This window comes from Bactrocera dorsalis, chromosome 1, assembly GCF_023373825.1.
Source record: "Bactrocera dorsalis isolate Fly_Bdor chromosome 1, ASM2337382v1, whole genome shotgun sequence".
In the NCBI taxonomy this organism is placed as follows: Eukaryota; Metazoa; Arthropoda; class Insecta; order Diptera; family Tephritidae; genus Bactrocera; species Bactrocera dorsalis.
Genome location: NC_064303.1, coordinates 114,690,188 through 114,715,187, shown reverse-complemented (window position 1 = coordinate 114,715,187; position 25,000 = coordinate 114,690,188). Strand labels below are relative to the sequence as shown.

The 25,000-nt window shown below is 35.0% G+C and overlaps 3 protein-coding genes and 1 long non-coding RNA gene across 10 annotated transcripts; 1 reads left to right on the top strand and 3 right to left on the bottom strand.

The window, feature by feature from the left end:
• Positions 1–1,565: 1,565 nt before the first annotated feature.
• On the bottom strand, positions 1,566–5,765 carry LOC125775285 (NF-kappa-B inhibitor cactus-like). 3 transcript variants are annotated; one of them, XM_049447281.1, is made up of 4 exons: positions 5,652–5,765; positions 4,007–4,828; positions 3,463–3,640; positions 1,566–3,364 (listed from the first exon to the last, which is right to left on the bottom strand). In XM_049447281.1, exons 2-4 carry the CDS (start codon positions 4,669–4,671, stop codon positions 3,137–3,139), a joined length of 1,071 nt encoding a protein of 356 aa, XP_049303238.1. In that variant the 5' UTR covers positions 4,672–4,828; positions 5,652–5,765; the 3' UTR covers positions 1,566–3,136. The 3 variants fall into 3 exon arrangements, with proteins under 3 accessions (XP_049303238.1, XP_049303249.1, XP_049303255.1); XM_049447292.1 differs by having other exon boundaries at positions 5,641–5,737; XM_049447298.1 differs by having other exon boundaries at positions 5,505–5,684.
• Positions 5,766–7,080: 1,315 nt separating this feature from the next.
• Positions 7,081–12,941, bottom strand: LOC125776216 (NF-kappa-B inhibitor cactus-like). The gene is made up of 5 exons (XM_049447257.1): positions 11,667–12,941; positions 11,375–11,552; positions 11,068–11,248; positions 7,755–7,843; positions 7,081–7,684 (listed from the first exon to the last, which is right to left on the bottom strand). The coding sequence occupies exons 1-5, from the start codon at positions 12,389–12,391 to the stop codon at positions 7,427–7,429; spliced, it is 1,431 nt and encodes a 476-aa protein (XP_049303214.1). The 5' UTR covers positions 12,392–12,941; the 3' UTR covers positions 7,081–7,426.
• Positions 12,942–19,350: 6,409 nt separating this feature from the next.
• Positions 19,351–20,194, bottom strand: LOC125776221 (outer dense fiber protein 3-like; the record flags this gene model as incomplete). The annotated part of the gene is given in 3 exon segments (XM_049447304.1): positions 19,351–19,488; positions 19,598–19,836; positions 19,938–20,194. Coding segments are annotated over 2 exon segments (380 nt in total), but the record flags the coding sequence as incomplete, so codon positions are not given.
• Positions 20,195–22,755: 2,561 nt separating this feature from the next.
• On the top strand, positions 22,756–24,954 carry LOC125776228 (uncharacterized). 5 transcript variants are annotated; one of them, XR_007421507.1, is made up of 4 exons: positions 22,756–22,894; positions 23,291–23,488; positions 23,885–24,082; positions 24,281–24,360. It is a non-coding gene; the product is annotated as an uncharacterized LOC125776228 (long non-coding RNA). The 5 variants fall into 5 exon arrangements; XR_007421506.1 differs by lacking the exons at positions 22,756–22,894; positions 24,281–24,360 and adding exons at positions 22,954–23,092; positions 24,875–24,954; XR_007421509.1 differs by lacking the exons at positions 22,756–22,894; positions 24,281–24,360 and adding exons at positions 22,954–23,092; positions 24,479–24,607.
• Positions 24,955–25,000: the final 46 nt, after the last annotated feature.

Genomic DNA, 25,000 nt, shown 5'->3' with positions numbered 1-25,000 from the left:
CTGTGAAAATATTACATTGTTTTATGTTAATTTTTCATAAGTCCTCATTGCTGAATTGATTACAGCCTCCATAGCTGGCATTTTGCACGCTTGGCATAAGCAGATAGAGTAAAACCTGTTCGTGACACCCAAATGATGTGAAACGCAACCGAATGAAAGAGTTTTCGGAGACTCTCTAGCAAGCAGATGGCCGGTGATGTAAACGCTAGTAGTCAGTGGTAAAATAAAAATGCACAGATCATTTTTTTATTTTGTATGCAATAATTATGTAACCAAAATTCAATAATTCTTTCTGTTATTTATGAATACATAGCCATACATATGTACATGGATTCACTTCAAATATTACATTCTGTTTTCGTATCTAATCAATGCACATTTTCGCACGATTCACAAGTAATCTTAACAGCAAAAAACACTTCAGCGGTTACAAATAAGACAGCGCCGCTAAGCACGAAAGCATAAAACGATTTATCAGTGGGTATTTTCCAAAATGAACACAGCCAATTTACAAAAAGATTTTGGGCACATATCGAGCAGGTTTTATGACAGATGATAATAATATAACGAGCATTACCACTACGACTATGATAAACATAACTAACGGACAGAGATTTTGAAAGCCTGATACCACCTTTGAGAAGACTTTTCGACAGACAAACAGAAAAGTTAACTTTATACACTTTTTGCGGGGTATCCTGTGGCTGAATACCAATACAAAATATATGATTCTGTTATATGTTTATTTATTATTCACGTAGTATGTATATAAATACATATATATACACATATGTAAATCCAAAGTTTGTTGCTTTTAACGTCAGCTTTCGAAAGTTTAACTTCTTCAGCCTTATTTCAGTTATTTGTTAGTCTCGCTTCATTTTCGCTGCTCTTCTGTACAATCGGTTTGTTTGGAATTTTGCCCTAATCATGCTGTTGCCATTTGCTTTTGTTATTTGGTGTTGGGGAAAACCCCAAAATATTTTATATTTAGCAGCGTATCAAACGCGACGACTGCAATGAGCTTTGATTTCATTGTGGTCAAAATACTAACCAATGGGGATACAAGTTTATTTTACATGTGTTCATCATACATAGATATACATAATTTAATGAATGTAGATAAACATGTTAACAGCATTAAACATTCTGTAAATACATAGGTTTTGTGAATGCAGTCATCGGAGACATCACTAAGCTGTAATTACATACAAATATACATACAAACAAAGATTTGGGTTCCTCCGACTAAGTACAAAGTTTCTGAAAAGCGAAGAAAGTCCACCCCGACCGCCTTATATAACAAGGGGATGTGTGTTGAAACAAGCATTACCAGACACCTGTTGACTGCCTCAAATCAAGTAGAAAGAGCTTATGCACATAACAAATTAACGTCACTTTCAATATCTTACAAAAAATTAAAGTATGTGAATTACATATTATAGAGAAGTCATTCAAATAATGTACTCTTGGTGTACAAATATTTTCCTTGAAACGTTCACGCAATTTTACATTTTGAACATATCGTCCCCTCAATATAACAATAGCGTATAATTTTTTTTGGATTTTGAGAAAATCGAGTTTAAAGTTTTTGTCAAATCAGATGTCTATACACTTATTGAAGGAAATTTTTGAACATGAAATTATACACCATTTTTTCTAATGACATTTTGACCCACTTTGTGGAAGTAGAATTTGACGAAATTTTGACCAGACATAGAATCAATGATGGAGATTCTAAATATGCAATAAAAAAATAATGGCGTATCAGCACATACGCTATTGTTATATTGAGGGGACGATATAATATCTCTGTATATAATTTTACGAATGAGGTAGTTTCTCGAAATATACGAAGAATTTTGTGTGTCAGCCAATTCGACGTCTGTGCAAAGAACGAAACAAAAAACACACTTTCATTTAGCTGGCGGCGTTTAAATCCGTCTGTTTTACTCGCCTTTTACTACTTTTGTTCTTCAAAATAGGCATATAATACAACGATGTGAACTACATACATATGTACATACATGGATATTGCATTAATATTTTAGATGCAAAGGTAAATCGATTTATTTAACAGTCAGATTGTATGGCTAAAATATAATTTTAATTTTTTTCCCAAAAAATAACAATATGTTTTTAAAACCGTCCCTCTGACGACATATTCATACATACTATAAATGTAAGAAAAAATTGTATGTATGAATATACTTATGTATGTATGTATGTACATATGAACGAATATATAGAGCAATGTACCTTGTATCCTCACTGAAGGCATGTGCTATTTATAGCTCCACTTGACCGATCAATACATTAACGGTATTAATGGTGCAGATATACTTACATACATATACACATAAATGTGTATAATGTAACAGGTTTACCTAAAACAAGCTAATACCTGAGTCAACCAAATATTTAATCCATACACATATGTATACATACGTACAAACATACATAACTTAGTTTATTTTGGTTTCTCATACCGGAGTTGGCACAATTTTTTGCAAAAATCTTACGACTGAGGGGCGCAAAAATTAAAATTTTCCTTCGGAAAAACTGTTATTGACGTCAGCACTTTCGGCATGCGCCAAAAATCTATGGTGTTCTGAAATGCCGTATTGGACATACAAATTATATATTATATATGTATGTATGTATGTATTCTACTGAATAAAAGATTAAGAAATTTGTATACCTTAAATGTATGTGCATATTTTTGTAAGTATATTCTGAATATAAATACATACATACATATGTTTACGTAAATTTTGTTCAAGGCAATGGCTTCCACGGCTGTTTAATTTTATATACACACATATACACATATACACATGAACATGAATACATCATCACATGGCGAAATATTAGGTCTATAAATAAAAGTATCTATATATGCTGAGAATTTCTTATTTTCGTTACCGTTATGCCGTCTTCGCACTTGTCTAGCCGAGAAACAGAGACAGTCGCCAATTTTCAAATATATTTTTGGAAAGTTTCTTTTTTTTAATCAAGCAAATAGTCGCACTAGATTTCATTGTATATATCATATATTCTTACTAAACGACTATATTTAATTATCTTTAGGAATCATATGATAGTCAAAAAGACATTCAAAATTCGAAAACAAAAGTTAAATAAATAACTTACCGTTGTAGTTGCGAATTTCTAAACCAGTGGGTAAAGATGCATAACTAAGGGAAGAAACTCGCTTATCATTGGATCTGTAACCAAACTGGCGATGAGCTTCATTAATCTCTGACGCACTAAATGGAACTGTTAAAGCATTCACACATTGTTCATCACCAGACATGCAAGCGATATGTAAGGCTGTGTTTCCGTTGTTGTCGCGTATGGTTGGCTGCAAATACAGAATAGAGCCCATATTTACTAAACCATACACTTGATTGACTTGTAATACTGTTATCTTATAGTAACTTTTCGATAGATTAAACATACCTTGGCCCCGGCTAGCAATAGCATGCGCATGATTTTTCTCTGTTTTGTTAGCGCAGCTAGATGTAAGGGAGTTTGTCCATAATCGTTTTTTATGTCCAACAGACAAGGATGTATAGCTAGGCGGAAAAGAGCAGCTACCACATTGTCGTATCCCGATATACAAGCCAAATGAAGATAGCTGAATAAAAAATTATTTTAAGAATACATATGTAAGTAATAAAAAATGATAGTTTAATTTAAAAGGTTTAAAAATTAAAATTTAATAATAAAGAATAGACTTAAATTTATAAATATGTGACATTAACATAATTTAATAAACTAATTAATTGGCAGTGACCGAGAGAGGGAGACAGGGAGGGTTATCGGGGAAAATTGTTCCCGTAACGGTAGTTGTCAGGTAAGCCCAGTGTTCTGAAAATTCTGTCCGCAGATTTTTTCTTCAACAATTGGATTAGGGGCTCGCATCCTATATCTCTCTTGGTTTTCTATCAACTGTTGTGATTATGGGGAAACAAAGCTTGTATAATTTATATTTAGAACTTACGTGTCTCCTTCGTCATTTTGTTGGTAGTATTGTTCCCATGCTGGCAATTTATCGAGCTCAGCCGATGACTTTATAGGTTTCGTTTGTTCAGGGTCTACGGTAGAATCTTTGCAAGACGCGCCCAAATCATTTATTGTACCTTGTTGTAAATTAAGATTAGAAAAGCGTTCTGAAATGTGAGCATCGACATCTTGCTTTGTTTTTATTTTATTATCTTTTGAACTAGTAACTTCAGATGTACTTGTTTGGTTTACTTGTGTTCGCGATCGTGTATTGGGCTGTACAATAGCATGAGCCTCAGTCTCGGCATGTAGATCGTTGGACCCACATTCTTCTTCCTCAATGCAGCCCGAATCAACAACACATAATTCCTCAGCAGCTTTTTCACAATGTTCGCCAATATTAGCAGAAATCCTTTCTCTATGTACTGATTTATCGATATTGGGATGATGCGTATTAAAATTGTTACCAATGTTTTCAGCAGAACTTTGTTTAGATTCTTCATGTTCTTGGAAGGAAGAGTTTTGGGGTCCTGAAAGAAACCCCGAATCCGTTCCGTGTGCCAAATCGAAGTCTACATTTCCTAAAAACTCTTTCTTTTGACAATTTTCTTCATCAGTGTTCTTATTTCCACTTTTAAATTCCGCTGTATTTTTATTCGACATTTTATAGTTTTATTTTAATATAATTGGCAATATAAAAATTCACTGTAATTTTGTTGTTATATACACTTTTAAAAATATTGTTCATTCACAAATGCTTATTTCAAACAGTTTACTTCTTTTAATAGCAAGAAAATGCATTGCTTTCGACCAAATAATTCTAAAAATATAGAAATTAAACTTGAATTAGTATTATATGTTTGATGAAACTTTATTTTGAGCTCTATATTAAAAACATTTTTCCAAACAACATGAGACACTAAATTTCACAGTTATAACTCAAGTTTTATAAAAGCAGTGATGTTAAAGATCTTTCTGTAAACAAAAAAAAAGAAAATAATGTAACATTCCAATATTATGCCAACATATAATATTTCCATTAGTCGGAAGTTGAATATCGTTGGGACAAAATATGAATATCTCTAAAGGTTTCACAAATTGTTCGAAAGAATTCTTATTGGAATGAAAACGGAATTCATTATTTCTTATCACATACATATGTAGTTTTAAAGGATCACAGGTTTAAAAGTCACACTTTAAAATCAATGAATAACGATTTTTTTTAGTCATGAGCTAAGTTTAAAATAAGATGACTCGTACTTTGAGTGTATTTCACTGATCTTTAATCACTTTAGAATTTCAATATAGGAACTATACAAATCATGTTTTTATGTTGCTCATTTATTTTTATGTGCGAAATGGTTTTATTATATGTATGTATATACATATTTGAATAGATTTCGATTTTTTCACTTCTCCAATTCGCGTTTTACTAAATGCTTTTATTTTCTATCGACTACTGTTTTAATCATTTTTATGCTAAAATTCTTATGTACGTTGGAATCACAAATCAGTTTAAGTGTTGCCTTGAATTTATTATTCCTTGGTCAAACAAATATACGCTTTCTTTTATTATTTAATAAGTCTACGTAATGCTTGCGCTTAAATTATTTAATTTTAGCAACTGCCAACCTCACACTCACGCAATATGTGTTGATTACTTCGCTTTCTCGTTAAAACTGGCGAAACTGACAACATTGCCTGTTGCTTGGTCGCCATTTTGATTTAATCTAGTACATAATTTAGTCTACTACAAATTGTAATAAAGTTCCGATTAGTATTGCCAGTTCTAATTTTTACATCTGAAGGTAGCTCAAAGTATTGAAATTTTAAATAAAATTGTTTATATTTGTATTAACCTTTAACTTATGACGTGGTAGTAAATTTTACACCTTGTGTTTTGATTTTCTCATAATCATAAAAAAGGCTTCTAAAATAAACGACACATTTTTCAAAAAAATACAAAGAATTTAAAATTTTCTTTCCAAATACTGTAATTAGAATTAATTTAAATCAGTTTGATGAAATTTATAAGTATTATAATAAAAAAAATCTCTAATAAATTTTAACAATCAAAATGGTGTAAAATTTACTACTACCTCTAAATCTACGTTTCGAAATTTGACCTCATAAGTTAAAGGTTAAAAAGATTAGTATTGTGTATATTTATATGTGAATGTGAAAGTTTTAATTTTTGTTATTCTATAATGTTTCTTTTGAACACTACAAAGTGTGGAGTTATTTTTGAAAGTGACATATCGAAATTACTTGGCATAATTTGATCGGTAAGTACATGAATCTATAAACATTTAATTATTTATTGACACAATCAAAGCACAAAGATTTTATAAATTACTGCAACATATTTACCGCCAAATATTCTTTACGTGGACTTTTAAATTCATACTTATGATCACCTGCTGACTTTGCCCTATTCCAATACATGTCAGTTAATCCTTATAGTCTTTAAAATTAGACACCTAAGTGATAAACCAAGCAGTTGTAGCCAGAAAAATGATGAAAAGTTATAAATAATATAATTGGGATTTACGATGTGACTTGAGTCAGATAGACGCTTGGCGAAGTTTCGCCCCGTAGTGGTTAGATTCTTGATATTTGTGCGAATGACTCAAGCAAAGAGATACGTACGTTAACGCCTACCGGATTCGCCAATATTAGACCAAAAGTCCCAAGTCTCGATATACATATATATTATATAAGCTTCTGTATTACCCAGGGTTGGGAGGGTTGTATGTTCCCAAACTATTCAATCTATACATGTATTATTAAAACCAATAGGCACTCAAAGTCAAACCTAGCTTACGGAAACTGGTGGCATAAGGGGGAGCTTGAATATTATTACTAGATATAACTAGAAGATAACTTTCGTTTGGCGGAAAAAACAAATAAAACCACAAATGCTCTGCATGTATATTTTACTAATACGTAATAACTTGCACCTACATATCATTAAAGAATACCCCAGATGTATTCACAAAATCTCAGATTTAGTTTGCTAAATTAAAAATGTTTCCAATATTCTCTACCGACCAGTAAATAATATAAATGATAGTCGCTTTTCAATTTGTTTACTGTATTTCTTGTTCAATTTAATTTATGTCAGTCTGATTATATAATCGGTAAATATAAGCCACATAAAATACCAGAGAAATTACATTTTATAATGTATGTATATTTTAATTCTCGACGGTGGTTGCATAAAACACAAATCAGAAAGTGAAGTTGTGAGCATTAACCACTTGACACAAACACATTTCACTAATAATATTTTTATGATCACATTAATGTACATATGTATGTATGAATGTATGCAGGTATGAGTGTCTATATATTTTATTTTAATTGCTCTATTAAAACATAGAGTTTTTGAAGGAATAGAAAAGGCAGTTATTTATTCTTATTCTTCGTCACTGCTTTCATCTTCAGTGCTCTCATCTTCATCTGGTAGGGGTAGTTGTTTTGCGCCATGCTTTTCTAAAATAAGTTGCATTTGTGACCTCTTGGAAATACATGCCAATTGATATGCAGTTCGTCGGCCGAAAGTTGTTGCTTCCAAGTTCAGTTTGGGCTTGCAATAATTTAATAGGAAGTTTAATAGCTCCTCATTGTTCCTTTCGACAGAAATATGTAGTGGTGTGTATCCACCTCTTCCTTCCTGCAAAAATTAATAAACAATTATTAGAATGTATAATTTCATTAGATTACAAGCCTTATAAAAGTCTTACTCTGGCATTGATATTCGCTCCAGATTGCACCAATGGTCTTAGTATTTGAAGATTACCCCTTTCAGCAGCTAAATGAACACAATATTCGCCTAAAAGAGAGACAAAAAAGATAAAATGATACCAATTTGTACAGAATAACGTGCACGTCTAAGACATACTACATATGTAGATATGAATATCATACATATATCAAGTATAATTGTGAAAATTACTATTTCTATGTTTTGATTTGAAGTACAGTATACTCTCGAAAAGTAAATTCTCAGAAAGTAAATAATAGCGGAAAAGTAAATCACCTTTAAGATTACACATGCACCTCGAAAAAGTAAATTTTTTAATTTACTTTTCAGAGAGTGAGACAAAAATTCGAAACGAAGCAAGCAGCGTTTTTTACGATGTTGCAAAAACACTTACTCTCTTGTTTATCGCGTCTGGTTAGTAAATAAACTTTGAGATATGTACATATATAAATGGTCAGAAAATATATTGCACAAAAAAAAAAAATAATAATAATATTCAAAATGTTTTCTCTTCATAATAAATACATATGTTTTTCATGTAAATCCATATGTTTTATTGAAGCAAATAAATGAATGAATTTTTTAAGTTTAAAAATGCATTTAATATTATAAAAACAGATAATTTATGTATATATTTGGAAAAGTAAATTATTCGAAAAAGTAAATTACCCAAAATACCAATCGATTTACTTTTCGAGAGTATACTGTATTTCAACAGTAATCACTCACAGATACATACATTTGTATATAATCGAGTACATTGCTGATAGCTCGAATAATGACGCTGAACAAATGTACATATTTGCTCGACGACCCATATGTTTGCGTTTAGAAAAACCCGGCAAATTCCCATAATGTTGTACACAAGAATCAACAGTGCTTTTATATATAGGAATGTCGATTAAGCCAGTCAAAGCGTTAAAATTAACCAAAGCGAACACAAGGCAATATCGGCAATAATGATAAGAGTCATCGTCATATGATGACGATACCATGCCAGCTTAGCAAAGAATGCAAAGGTGAACATTTTTACATTGTAGTTCTCATCTCCTGTAGATAATCTGCAAAATCTAATGATCGTAGAATAGAAACAAAACCACTGGAACGGGAAATATACATACATACATATATGCATAGCATGTTCAATGTACATGTGTGGATTATACCATACATATGGTGTTAGATTTTTTAAAATTATATCTGAATAATTTTTATTCCAATAACTTCCTTATAATAAGTATTACTCATACTAGAACAGTAATTCGTGTTAATTTGAAACATACATTCGGAAATGCCAAGTCTAACATTATATCCGACAATGTGAATAGTCCACACCCTCGGCAAGTTCAATGTATCCCTATTGTGGTTACGCGAATATTTGTATCCGACGTAATTTCTGCCTGCGAGCGAGTGGGTCGTCTATTAATTAACTGTACAAATTAGGGTTTTTCATAAAATTAAAAAAAAAAAAACTAAACTGTACAAAAAAACTTTAAGGCATAATTGTGGAATGTATAGAGTACAAAGTACTTGTCGAACTTTTTATTAGGAGGTGCAGTTTTTGCTCGCTCAACGATTGCAAATAAAACATGGTTTTACCAGCTATTCACAACGAATGAAAATAAATAAAAGGTTTGTCACTCAACAATGCAGCGACTGTGACGATTGTGGAGAAAACTATTAAAAGGCATACACACTTGCGTATAAAGCGAGTGAAATAACAGAAAACCCCAGTCATGGCTATCCAAATAGTAGAAGTGATGACGAGTCGAAGCCGTGCTGAAAAACTAGCGCGTGTGCTTATAAAAAGCTTAAACGCAATTGTGTAAATAATTTTTGGCCAATGATCAATGCGCGTTATTCCCAATAAATGTTTCACATGTTCCATGCATGTCACTCGTTTATACATACTTGTGTATTTATGTATGAATATAGTGTAAATTACTTTAATACACACGAATGTTCAAAAAAGTAAAATGCAGTAAAAAGGAAACGTTTTAATCAAATTTTTGTAAATAGTTGTCTAATTGTCGGTTAACCTTACTAAGGCTTCGTGCGTTTGGTTTAAATTTGTTAAAACCCGTTCATACCAGCCCAATTCAAATACAACACATTTGCACCAAGCTGACTGAATGGCAAATAGATAACCAACCAAATGCGAACACAAGTCAGTGGCATCGCAACCACGCATACATACATATGTATGTATATCAAACATTTTTAAATTGGGTTTTTTCTTCACACATCATGATGTGGATAAACCAAACCGAACTTGAAATTACTTCATTTTCAATGTAACATCTGTGTATACAATACAACCAAAACATTGAAGCAGCAAACAGCAAATATGTATTATTATAATAAATATTCGGAGAAAACCCATAGTAAGAGGAAATTATTAATCTTTGGTGTTTTCCTTTGTCAAACCAACAAGTCTTGCAAACGGAAAATTACGCAAGGATTTTAAACTGAAATTCTTGATCGTGGGACAACCAATGGAGAAGTTACATAAGTACATGTTACATAAAAAAAAATATTTTCATTAAGTCCACGTGTAATTTCCCCAAGCGCGTACACCCATTATCGTATTTTAAACTTTAAATATATAGTATTCGTATGTATGTATTTGCGATTATTTTGCATAAGTGCATGCACACATCCGAACACATCTAGACGTACATACAGATATACATGCGCATATATTTTGCTCTGCTTTTGCAGAAACGTTTTGTGCCGATTTTCGTGTTGATCGCATTGTTATCGTTTGAGTTGTTGTTGGGGAAAACCCCGAAAAATTATACTTAGCAAGATCGTATGGGCGATGACTACAATGCTTTGGCAAAATACCTGCATAACCAAAGCCATGATTGCTTGTTTTCATAGCCGATTTTGTACACATGTGTATACTTAAATTCAAATATAATACTCAATATTATTTTCTTCCTTGGTAAATGTATGTATATTATTTGTTTTGTTTTCCTTGAATATATGCTGATATTTGCGTACACGTACATTTGAATCTATATATTATAGTTACAGACATGGTGGCTATAAATAATAAAAAAAAAACATTTTTGAACGTCTGTATCATTGGCTAGCCGAAAGGCCGGGCATGTTTAAGTGAATAGTCCAAATATTTTAAATTTGGCAACAAAACTGTTTTATAAATAACATAAGGAAAATGTGAGATAAAAAAATAACAAATGCAGATGACAATAATTTAGCCATAAATTTAAATGAATTTGAGGAAAAATATGTTTGTAATTATACGATTAAGGATTCTATGTACTTACCGTTATAATTTCTGATTTCAAAATCGTTGACAAGTTTTCTCTGTGCGAATCCGAATAGTTGATATGCAGCATTGATCTCTGGGGCGCTAAATGGAGTTGTTAAAGCAATAACACTTTGTTCATCTCCATTTTCGCAAGCAATATGCAATGCTGTATTTCCATCACAATCTCGTATGTTCGGCTGTAAATATGTATATAAAATGAAGTCTGGTTATTTAGTCAATTAAAAAAAAATATTTTTTTTTTTATAACAGTTGTTTGATTATCATAATTTATTTATGCATTATATTAGTTGGTTTTTACATACCTCGGCGCCAGCAAGTAATAGCATACGCAATATGGTTTTATGGCTGTAAAGCGCTGCCAAGTGCAGTGGGGTTTGTTCATAATCATTTTTTATGTTCAGAAAGCTTTGTTGCATAGCCGATGGGATAAGGGCAGCAACTAAATTATCTTGCCCAGATATGCATGCCAAATGAAGGTAACTGGAAAGGAAATAATAATACATTGATCAAAATTAATTACCAGTTTTACTAAACATTTAGAACCATATAAAAATCTAGGTATAATTTTTTTTAATATCCAAAAAAATTTCTTACGTGTCTCCATCATCATTTTGTTGAAAAATTTGTTCCACTACAGACTGTTTAGACAATCCTAACGATTTATTTGATACTGCTGTCGATTGAAGGGTTGGAATTCTATCAGCAGCATTTAAATTATTTGCAGTTCCACTTTCTAAACTTAGGTTGCAAAATCTTTCCGATATATGACTATCTACATCATGTTTGAGTCTCATTTCTTCACTTAAATTCGAATTCTTGGTTGCAGCGGTTGCAGACTGTGGTTTGCTATGCAGTGTTTGTTTGGTAGTTAAGTGACGGTCGGATTTGGTATCTGAATCGTTGAACTCTTCGTATTCTTCTTCTATGCAACCCGAATCAACAACAAATATATTCTCTTGAATTTTATCATGGGGTTTGGAAATTCCAGTAACGTTTTTAACGTGATGTTCTGTTGAAGTAACATTTGATTTTGATTTTGATTTGTTAAAGTCGTTTGCATCATTTCCATCGGAGCTATATTTTGCCTCCTCCTGCTCTTCTTGAGAAGAGCTTTGAGGACCAGACAAAAATCCCGAATCTATCCCTTGGGATTGATCCTCAATATCAATGTTTTTTGAAAATTCCTTTTTTCCTGGAATTTGTTTTTTATCTGCGTTAGCTGTTAAAATGGATGAACCACTTGTACCACTTCCATCTGTAATATTTGTATTTTCGTTATCACTCGTTATACACTTCACTGCTGGGTTTGACTTCGACATTTTGCAGTGCTTAGTTGGTATTTCCCGTATTAAATTATTTATTGTAAAAAATTGTTCTCGTTTATAATCTTATTACACGATTATGTATATTTTAAGTTGGCCTCATTACTTTATACATCGAAGAAAAAAACGATAACAAGTTTTTATAAAAAAGTAAGTTAATAGTAATGTAAGTTCTTTCACATTTATATAAAATTGTTTGAGTGATGTGCCGAAACAAAATTTCGTTGCAAGTTCTTCTCAAGCACATAAACTTCACAACCACACTCACTTATCACATTTATAAGCGAGAACGATCTATCATTCTAGATTTACAGGTATGTATATTTTTACTGCGTATAATAAATGTTTGTACAGCCGATGGAAAATATTCGAAATGCACGGAACGCACGGAATGTACTTAATATTTCAATTATTTTTGAATTATTGTTAAATTATAAACACGTCTTCTTCGTCAGCAAAATTGTTTATGAATGTGCTTTAGCCACTTGAAACTTTAATTATATCACGTCGGGTTTTACCTTTGTACTTCTTTGCGAGTTGTTCAGAAATACCTCATACAACCATATAGTTGCCACCTTTTAATTTTCATAAAAAAACACCAAAAAAGATGTTTTATGATAAAAATGCACATACATGTTTTTTAATTAAATATCATTTCTTTAAAAGAGCTTGTGCTAAATGCACAATTAAAAAAGATATATATTTTGTGCAAATTGTATGTTACTCTCTATATATGAGCTAAAATCACTGTAGAAGAGGCTGGGCTTTTTTGGGGTTTCAATTTGCAAAAAGAATTCAGATGGCAACATGGTTAAACATGTCACACTTACCTACCGTCCGTTTAAAATTGAGACAGCAATAGTACCAAGGCAAATTCATGATTTACGTCAGTGTTGCCAACACTCAAACAGAAAATATTTTTGTATTATATTAAGGGTATTCTCTTGCTCTTGCAAAACCCTTGCACGGTGCAAGTGTTGCATATATTTCCTCTTGGTGCACCGGCACAACAACAGACACACGCAGAAAATTATTTGCAATGGCTGTAAAATATGTCAGACCAAAACCCATGTGCGTCGTTAAATTGTTGGGGAAGGTAAGTTTTAAATAGATTTTATAATTTTTATTTAAATTATAAAGATTTGTTACAGTTTTTTTGATAAAAATTTATGCAGAAGGTGCGCCAATTCACAATAGCCATGCATAATAGACATTCACAAAAAATTGACCTAATCAGCTGTTCATATATCACTAGATTCCGCAACGGGTGCTCTGGTGCCCTTGTATATTTCGGTATAGTATTTTTACAATTTGCAATCTGCAATCTTACAAGAGCAAGAGAATACCCCTATTGATGTGCCTTTTTATAGATATACTTTATCTGGTTAAGCGTTTAACCAAAACTTTATCGGGAACATGTGGAAAAATGTTTTTCTCGATATCTGACTCATGCGTTCACAATGAAAGTTTTGTAAACTTTTTTTACATATTCACAATAACGAAACGGTACGGTGACCTTATTTTTCTTTTAAATGATGTTAACCAGACCTAAAACTGCCTTAAATATGATATATAATTCTAGATGTTTTCTATTGATTATTTCTCTGTTCTCTTTTATCAACAAATTTACATGGGAAAGCAACCAAGTTATCAAGTTAAACTGAAGCAAAAGAGTATGTGAATACCTCATTCAAGTCCTTGTTTGCATACTTTAACTAACTATTGTGAATGGTTCATATGACAAATGAAATTAAAAATGTATTTTTGTTCTTTTAGAGCGCTATTACATGAAGCAACTTTTGTTGCTAATTCTCGGGCGATTCTCTTTTGCTGTCGCCCATTACCTTCACACGAGCAACTTGTGTTGCGCAACTCTGTTCGAGTTTTTTTCTCATTCTCTTTCACCTTACTTTAACCCATTGTCGTTTCTTTTTTCTTATAGATATTTGTTAAACTCTATCACATATATTAATCAGTTCTGTCAATTAAGAAATACATTTTATTTATAATTCAAAATTAAAACAAAGATTATATGACAGACTTTCACATATATCACCCTTTTCACTATCGTCTGAATCAATTTGTATGGCTTTCTCCATACATTTCACAATATCTTTAATTAATTCGAGTTTTTCGTCATACTCCATTTTCTAAAATATTTATACAGTATACTCTCGAAAAGTAAATCGATTGGTATTTTGGGTAATTTACTTTTTCGAATAATTTACTTTTCCAAATATATACATAAATTATCTGTTTTTATAATATTAAATGCATTTTTAAACTTAAAAAATTCATTCATTTATTTGCTTCAATAAAACATATGGATTTACATGAAAAACATATGTATTTATTATGAAGAGAAAAAATTTTGAATATTCTTTTGTTTTTTTTTCTTTTGCAATATATTTTCTGACCATTTACATATGTACATATCTCAAAGTTTATTCACTAAACAGACGCGATAAACAAGAGAGTAAGTGTTTTTGCAACATCGTAAAAAACGCTGCTTGCTTCGTTTCGAATTTTTTATCACATTCTCTGAAAAGTAAATTAAAAAATTTACTTTTTCGAGGTGCATGTGTAATCTTAAAGGTGATTTACTTTTCCGCGATTATTTACTTTCTGAGAATTTACTTTTCGAGAGTATACTGTATTATAACGGGTGATTTTTTTGAGGTTAGGATTTTCATGCATTAGTATTTGACAGATCACGTGGGATTTCAGACATGGTGTCAAAGAGAAAGATGCTCAGTATGCTTTGACATTTCATCATGAATAGACTTACTAACGAGCAACGCTTGCAAATCATTGAATTTTATTACCAAAATCAGTGTTCGGTTCGAAATGTTTTTTATCGACAAATTTTGTTCAGCGATGAGGCTCATTTCTGGTTGAATGGCTACGTAAATAAGCAAAATTGCCGCATTTGGGGTGAAGAGCAACCAGAAGCCGTTCAAGAACTGCCCATGCATCCCGAAAAATGCACTGTTTGGTGTGGTTTGTACGCTGGTGGAATCATTGGACCGTATTTTTTCAAAGATGCTGTTGGACGCAACGTTACGGTGAATGGCGATCGCTATCGTTCGATGCTAACAAACTTTTTGTTGCCAAAAATGGAAGAACTGAACTTGGTTGACATGTGGTTTCAACAAGATGGCGCTACATGCCACACAGCTCGCGATTCTATGGCCATTTTGAGGGAAAACTTCGGACAACAATTCATCTCAAGAAATGGACCCGTAAGTTGGCCACCAAGATCATGCGATTTAACGCCTTTAGACTATTTTTTGTGGGGCTACGTCAAGTCTAAAGTCTACAGAAATAAGCCAGCAACTATTCCAGCTTTGGAAGACAACATTTCCGAAGAAATTCGGGCTATTCCGGCCGAAATGCTCGAAAAAGTTGCCCAAAATTGGACTTTCCGAATGGACCACCTAAGACGCAGCCGCGGTCAACATTTAAATGAAATTATCTTCAAAAAGTAAATGTCATGAACCAATCTAACGTTTCAAATAAAGAACCGATGAGATTTTGCAAATTTTATGCGTTTTTTTTTAAAAAAAAGTTATCAAGCTCTTAAAAAATCACCCTTTATTATGTATATCTGTATACATATTTGCAAATTACTTGCCAACAGATGAAATTAAATTTTTTAAATATATTCAAAATATTAATTTCAAAAAATATACTCAAATGCAACTATGTACTACGAAAGAAAGAACACGAATGCCGAAAAACGTCGCAGCGAACTGTTACGAATAAGAACACAAAGCGAGTTGCTGAACACTGGAAACTCGGCGCGATTCTCCTCTCCTCGTCGCCCCCTCGCCTATAAACCAAGAGTTGCCGAAACAAAAGTTGCTACGTGTAATAAGCGAGTTATATGTATTTATTAGAAAACCAAAATAAATGGTTACATCAGCATTTTTCTCCACTGATAGCGGCCATACACAGGCACACATGTGCGTTCGATCGGTATGTGTAAACATGCGGTTTACTCGTGTATGGGCTTGTTCGCGTACCGATCCATGTTCGCGAAAATGTTTGATTTTTTACGTCGGTGCGCGAACATGTTTATCGTGTATGGCGTTGTGAGCGCACAAAACCTCATTTCTCTCGTGTCGCCGAGCAGTGAAGATCGCGGACAATTGCAAATGTTAAGGAGAGAGACTGCTTTAGAGGCTTCAAAATATCGATTTTTTTGGGAGAGAAAGAAATAATTGATTCAAGCGAAATTTCTAGGCTTTATAGTCATATATTTGAACATCTTTCACAAATTTTTTGAATACGAAATCTTTGATATTCTGCCTTTAGGAAGCAATTACCGATGCATCTCGCATATACATTTATCAGGAACAAAAAATTCAAAGAGATTCATGTTTTTTAATAACTTATCTTCTAGTTAAACTAAGAAAATTCCAAAAAAAAATTAACTTTATTTTGTTTAAAAATATGTTCAAACTTGACTTTTCCTAGTTTTTTTTTTTTAGTTTAAATAGAAGATAATTTTATGCCAAAGATAATAAACTTTGCCCAATTCCAACTTTGCCCGCCAATTAAAATAATCGTAAAAATAAAAAACCGAGAAATCGCGCTTTTCGCTTTTTGCCCAAGCGCCCATATACTTGTATGTATCTGTCTGACGCTCGGACACTATTTCCCTTCTAGCTTCGACAATATTTCGAGTTCCAATCTATAACTCTGTTTGTTGTTAGATAATTTTTAAAGAGATTTAAGCGATTGTTTGAAGCTTCTAAAGCAGGCTCTCCCCTTAATAAAGATTTCGTATCTGAATTTATTGATCTTATAAAAATTAATTGGCAATTTGGCAAACGAAAAGTGATAAATATAAAAATAAAATTGAGAAAAATAAAAGTTGGAATAACTTATTAACGCTTGCCTGTCGCACATGTTAACTGTGTGAAGAACGAACGTAAAATGGATTTGTGTGTCGTGTATGGGCAAACGAATTCACACAGATCGAACGCACATGTGTGCCCGTGTATGTCCTCTTTGAGAAAGAATCATAACACCATTGTGCATGTATCAGAAGATACTTATGTATGTACATAGGTATGTATGTTAGCACAAGGCTGTTTCAAAAGTGCTGCCCGTTTGTTTGCGTATCTGGTACAGTTTGTTTGATTCGCTGGAGAGTAATGCCAGGGATAATGGGATGCCCAACTTGTTCCAGTGTGAGAGCGCTTCAAAATAAGCGTTTTTTATAACATTTTCCATTATGGCCAGATCGAACAAAATAACAATTTTTGGGCATTTTAAATTAATTTAAGTTAATTATATTGGACTTTTAATATATGGCGAAACTACTTAATTCCTTTTTTATGATTTTGTGGTATATTAAAACAACTGACTTTCGATCTTTCAATACTTAATAAGGTGAATTAAATTAGTTCTCAATTAATAAATGTTTTTAATCATTTGTAATAGAAAATTAATTCTATTATGCATTAAATTACAAAACGTTTCATGAAATATACTTAAATTTCACATTTTATTTAATTTTCATTGCTTAAAATTTTTTATAAGTGGTCTCGAACGATGCAACAAATCCCTTCCGTTTTCATATTTTTTTGGTAAGATTTCAATCTGGCCATCGCTCGTTTCCAATTGCTAAACGTCAAAACCTACTGAACTCGATTAGCTGTCAAAGTTCAGTAGGTTTTGACGTTTAGCAATTGCTCACTCACTTCCAGTGAGAGAGGAGTTGGACATCTCTTTATCTCTGGGTGAGCGGCTCTCACATTTCCAGTGACAGGAGAGTTGGGGATCTCTTTATCTCTGGTAATGCTTGGCTCTGTTAGGATAAGTTCCCATGATGGATGTAGTTGTCCGATCTTGATTTTCAAATCAAGACTTTTGATATAGCAAATTTTCATACAAGAGTCTGCCATAACTACAATTATTTATTTATAAAAATTATGAACAGCAGATTCTTAATACATCTCAGTTTGAACCAAAAATTAGAGCTTGTTGCAGATGAAAGATAGGGCCAGGAAATGTTAACGAAATGAGAAGTAGAGTATGTTTCGTTACCCAACTAACGTCATGCGTTCGGAACGGGGTTTAAACGCCTCGGATGATTTCATATATTTCATTATCACTAACAACATAACATATCAACATAAGCCTAGCACCACCAGGTGCACGACATTCCTCTTAGAGTTCACCACGTTCGATTTTGAATGCGAGCACTTTTTACACTTTGGTACACTCTAGCGACCAGAGTTTGTCCATAGCTGGCTTAAACGATTTGAATTACCTAGTACATAGTGTATATACTATCCATAGTGTATATGCTATCCATTCCCATTATAATCATCAATCATTCGCCTAGCGAAATGGGTACCCACTGTTCGTATACCTCCTTGCGATGAGAGTTGCTTTGGTTAAGCAGGATTGAGAGCCGAGTACGGCAATCCTTGGCTGTCTGTTGTGATTGTTTGTAATAATCACCAATCACTACTGTACATAGTATACATATACATACATACATATGTAGCTGTCGTACAAATTGCACGATCGGAATAAAGTCTTGGTATGAAAAACTTTTCATTTGACAAGATATTTCCAACAAATTTGGCATGTATTATTGCCCAAAACAACGGCATATTCTCCAAAGAAATTGTTCTTATCGAATCACTATAGTATCCACCTAGCTACACCAAATCTCGACGGAGAGATGATGAGGGTCATTGGAAAAAAGCTAATCGTACTACAAAAAAGTATGTCTGTGCTTAATCGAATTTATCCATATTATTATGTTTTTCAAATTTTATTAACGATTTACAATGTTTGCACAATTCCAGTTTAGTAAAAATTAGTCAGATCATTCATAGATCAACACATGAAGGTCCCTTGTTAGTTTAAATATGTATGTATTTATGTATGTGTAGTGTTAATATATTCAAGTTATAACTTAACTAAACCGTCTTGGAGTTTTGATAATCAGCTATGAGGGAGCGCCTTCAACATATTCCAGAGAAACCATAATCACATTTTTCATGTAGTTGTCCGATGTAAGGCGAGTGCTTTATGCCGAAGCTGTAGGCTGGAACATGTGAGAGATTAACCTGAAATGTATAGATGTGCACACGATTATATACATAATTATGTCTATTTTTAGATGCCATAAGAGATAAATATTCTTTAAAATACTTGCAGAACTAAAATGTGACTTGCTTAAAATTTTTCTATATTCCGACTGGTCAATTAAAGTAAAATGAGTATGAAATCGTTCGCGTTGAAAAATAATAGATCTCAATAGTCCCATGGCTAAATGGAAATCTTGAATGTTTTCACACCGCGGGAACTAGGCATACACGAGTGAGATGTGGTATAATATACGATTTTCTTTGACCCAAAAATGGGCTATGATGTATTGAAAATGACGGTGCTGGACTTGTTTTGTACAACTGATACTATTATCGATTTGAGAACAATTAAAATTATTAGATAAAAAATATGCATGTGTGCCGTTACAAGCACCCTATATATTGTAAATTGTATGATAATTATTTACCTTCTCGGGACAGTGTGCGCCCGGTCCTGGTTTATTGTGCTCATCACTCGGGTATTTGAATTTGCCACGCATTGTGTACATAGGTGGCTTATATTTCATAACCGAGTATTCAGCATCGTAGGCACCGGGACCGGGTAGCAACAATGCTGGAATTAATCGCGGCTTTTGTCTACCGGCCATTGTGAAGGCCGGTGCTGAACGTATCGGGCCTTCCTTACTGATACCCAAGACGGTGGGTATTTTATAGACATTAGGTGCTGTTGGGAGAATAACATTGGTTGAGTAACATTTTAAAGTGTTTATAATTTGGGATGATAAGTTAATTGTACACATACGTTTGGCGAAATGGATGGATGGGTAAGTAGGCGCACTAGTTAGCAAATTTTGTGAGATTATAAACATTAACAATATGCTTATACATATGATATTATGTACGATGTTACCCTTTTTACCTTGTGATCTTTTCATGTGTGGCGTTAGCCTCAACAACATATTTGACGGACGAAGTTTTTGAGGTTGTGGTCGTTGTAACAGCTGAGCCGTCCGACTGTACCACTGTCTTGGTGATAGAGCCGCCTGATTTGGCCGTGCTGGCATCAGCTCTGGCGTGGGCGGTGTGAATTTCTTTACCGTTATCTAATCCACCGTCGGCAACCTTGTATGTTATAGTGCTAGTGGTTGTGGTACCTTTAGCTTTAGCGTTTGCTTTAAGGTCAGTGCCGTTGCTTAGTGCGCCCCTGGCGATGTGCTGCGTGATTGTTGTTCTGGTGCTGCTGACGCCTGTGTGTTGCGGCCGAGAGGCTTTGTCCGCTTTATAACCGTTTTCGAGCACTTCTTGCTCACCAAGTGTTCTTATTGTTGTGCTGGTAATTGTATTGGATGTGCGCTCAACATGATTAGATGAATTGTCGGTGGAGTTTACCACCTCGCCGTTCAGCAGATTCTGGTTTTGATTGGTGCGTACTACAGTGAGAATATGTGAAATTTGTGTGTACATAAGCACTCGTGTATACCAGGGTGTGTGTTGAAAAGTAAAGTTAAATTAAATGGAGAGAATGTAAAAAGGTTGCTTCTAAGATTTGAATTTGTGCGGACCAAAGTGTTTTTGAATGCCATAAAAAACTGTGTACATAAGTGAGAGATCCCAATGGTAACCGAATTGATAAAGAAACCAATGATAAAACCAGTGATAAAAAAAAAAATTATAACTTTGGAAACTTCCATAAAGTAGGAATTGTCCAATGGAACTAAAATAATAGGTGAAGCCTAATTGTTCATTTCATTATCATATTCAAGCACTTAGGGAACGCTCTCTTTGTACACATATATACTATATATTTGTACATAGCGGATAAATGTGTACTTACCAGGACTGGCTAAACGCCGTTCTCGTCTTTGCAAAATGCGATCTTCTACATAAGCACCCTTTGGCAGAGCTGAATATGCGACACGCACAGGACATGCACATGAAATATCAATTTAGTTTACGAATACATACACACAATATAGATAGAAAGCAAGGATAACCGGAAACAATTAGAAAAATAAGATAAAAAACACGTCAAAGCCAAATATTTACAAAATATGTGGTGAGAACTTCTACTGCTGTACTTACCTGGCATGGGCGCAACTTTGAGACCGAAAGTGAAAGCTGGCGAATTGTCTAATTTATAGTTTTCTGGGTGATAGTGGCCGGGAGCTTGGAGAATAATAAAGACGAAAATAAATACACACATACACAAACTGCACAACCACACATACATACATATGTATTGGTGTAAATAATTGTAAGCTCCATATCTTGTAAGCGAGCATCAAAAAAATATTACTCATTTGTAAAATAGCGGTCAAAAATATGCATTACAATTAAAAAGCGGTAATATAACAGTATATTTTAATGAATATCCTGGGGAAATTTTCAATTTGTGTTTTGTTCAAGTCTTCGTGAACTTTCTAAAATATTGGTATTAGTCATATTCTAACGAGTTGGATTGTATATATGCCTAACCACAACCGATCGCTCGTTCGAATTACCGATAAAGAACTTTTAATTGTAAAACTAAACTAAACTATGTAAAATTAAAATATAAAAATGTGTTAAAAACGTACCTGGTGCCTCGGTGGTCAACTTGTTCTTGGGCTTTAAGCCAAAACTAAAGGAAGGTGCGTGATCGATAGTGTGTTTTTCTGGTTCATAAGCAGTGGGTGCTGTGAAGACGTAATATTATTTCTTATGTACACATGCTAAGGTATAAGGGCAAATAAATAACCAGTAATTTATCCAAGTTGCACAGCACAAGTCATAAATACTTTGTGCATATAGTAAAATTGATCCTTGATTTAAGCTCTATGCGTGCAATACAATGCTATACAGGAACATGTAGAGATACAATATACTAAGGGCTTACCTGGGGTTTCACTGACTTGCTCGTGAGTTACTTTTAAACCAAAAGTGTACGCGGGACCTCGATCCATATTAATTTTCTCGAATTCATATTGCCCTGGTGCCGGCGATTCATTTCTGATGTGAAGATTTGTTTTTATGCCAAAGGTATAAGCTGGGGACTGGTCAAGTTTGCATTCTTCGGGTTTGTAATCGCATGGAGATGGTGTGTTTTCTGCGTGCTTAAGGTATTTTCGGCCGCATATCGTAAATGCTGGAGTATGATCTAGTCGGACCTTTTCAGAATAATATTCACCCGGAGCTGGTGTATCACTAATCTGCTGGACATTTCTCCGGCCGACAATACTAAATGCAGGTGAGTGGCCAAGCTTCACTGCTTCTGGTGCATAATCCCCAGGCGCGGGTGTGTGGTTATTCAGTTTGGGATCGTGTTTTCCAGCCATTGTGTATGATGGAGTATTGTCAAGACGAACTTTCTCAGGACAATAAGCGCCTGGTGCCGGTGTGTCGCTGGGCTTTTGTAAGTTGTGACGACCGCCCATGGAATACGCAGGTGTGTGATCGAGTCTGACCTTCTCCGGACAGTAATCCCCAGGCGCGGGTGTGTGGTTATTCAGTTTGGGATCGTGTTTTCCAGCCATTGTGTATGATGGAGTATTGTCAAGACGAACTTTCTCAGGACAATAAGCGCCTGGTGCCGGTGTGTCGCTGGGCTTTTGTAAGTTGTGACGACCGCCCATGGAATACGCAGGTGTGTGATCGAGTCTGACCTTCTCCGGACAGTAATCCCCAGGCGCGGGTGTGTCGTTATTCAGCTTGGGATCATGTTTTCCAGCCATTGTGTATGATGGAGTATTGTCAAGACGAACTTTCTCAGGACAATAAGCGCCTGGTGCCGGTGTGTCGCTGGGCTTTTGTAAGTTGTGACGACCACCCATGGAATACGCAGGTGCGTGATCGAATCTCACCTTCTCAGGACAGTAGTCTCCAGGCGCAGGTGTGTCGTTATTCGGCTTGGGATCATGTTTTCCAGCCATTGTATATGATGGAGTATTGTCAAGACGAACTTTCTCAGGACAATAAGCGCCTGGTGCCGGTGTGTCGCTGGGCTTTTGTAAGTTGTGACGACCACCCATGGAATACGCAGGTGTGTGATCGAGTTTGACCTTCTCAGGACAGTAATCTCCAGGCGCGGGTGTGTCGTTATTCAGTTTGGGATCATGTTTTCCAGCCATTGTGTAGGATGGGGTGTTGTCAAGACGAACTTTCTCAGGACAATAAGCGCCTGGCGCCGGTGTGTCGCTGGGCTTTTGTAGGTTGTGACGACCGCCCATAGAATACGCAGGTGTGTGATCGAGTCTGACCTTCTCCGGACAATAATCCCCAGGCGCGGGTGTGTCGTTATTCAGTTTGGGATCATGTTTTCCAGCCATTGTGTAGGATGGGGTGTTGTCAAGACGAACTTTCTCAGGACAATAAGCGCCTGGCGCCGGTGTGTCGCTGGGCTTTTGTAAGTTGTGACGACCGCCCATGGAATACGCAGGTGTGTGATCGAGTCTGACCTTCTCCGGACAATAATCCCCAGGCGCGGGTGTGTCGTTATTCAGCTTGGGATCATGTTTTCCAGCCATTGTGTATGATGGAGTATTGTCAAGACGAACTTTCTCAGGACAATAAGCGCCTGGTGCCGGTGTGTCGCTGGGCTTTTGTAAGTTGTGACGACCACCCATGGAATACGCAGGTGTGTGATCGAGTTTGACCTTCTCAGGACAGTAATCTCCAGGCGCGGGTGTGTCGTTATTCAGTTTGGGATCATGTTTTCCAGCCATTGTGTAGGATGGGGTGTTGTCAAGACGAACTTTCTCAGGACAATAAGCGCCTGGCGCCGGTGTGTCGCTGGGCTTTTGTAAGTTGTGACGACCGCCCATGGAATACGCAGGTGTGTGATCGAGTCTGACCTTCTCCGGACAATAATCCCCAGGCGCGGGTGTGTCGTTATTCAGTTTGGGATCATGTTTTCCAGCCATTGTGTAGGATGGGGTGTTGTCAAGACGAACTTTCTCAGGACAATAAGCGCCTGGCGCCGGTGTGTCGCTGGGCTTTTGTAGGTTGTGACGACCGCCCATAGAATACGCAGGTGTGTGATCGAGTCTGACCTTCTCAGGACAGTAATCTCCAGGCGCGGGTGTGTCGTTATTCAGTTTGGGATCATGTTTTCCAGCCATTGTGTAGGATGGGGTGTTGTCAAGACGAACTTTCTCAGGACAATAAGCGCCTGGCGCCGGTGTGTCGCTGAGCTTTTGTAGGTTGTGACGACCGCCCATGGAATACGAAGGTGTGTGATCGAGTCTGACCTTCTCAGGACAGTAATCTCCAGGCGCGGGTGTGTCGTTATTCAATTTGGAATCATGTTTTCCAGCCATTGTGTATGATGGGGTGTTGTCAAGACGAACTTTCTCAGGACAATAAGCGCCTGGTGCCGGTGTGTTGCTGGGCTTTTGTAAGTTATGACGACCGCCCATGGAATACGCAGGTGTGTGATCGAGTCTGACCTTCTCCGGACAATAATCCCCAGGCGCGGGTGTGTCGTTATTCAGTTTGGGATCATGTTTTCCAGCCATTGTGTAGGATGGGGTGTTGTCAAGACGAACTTTCTCAG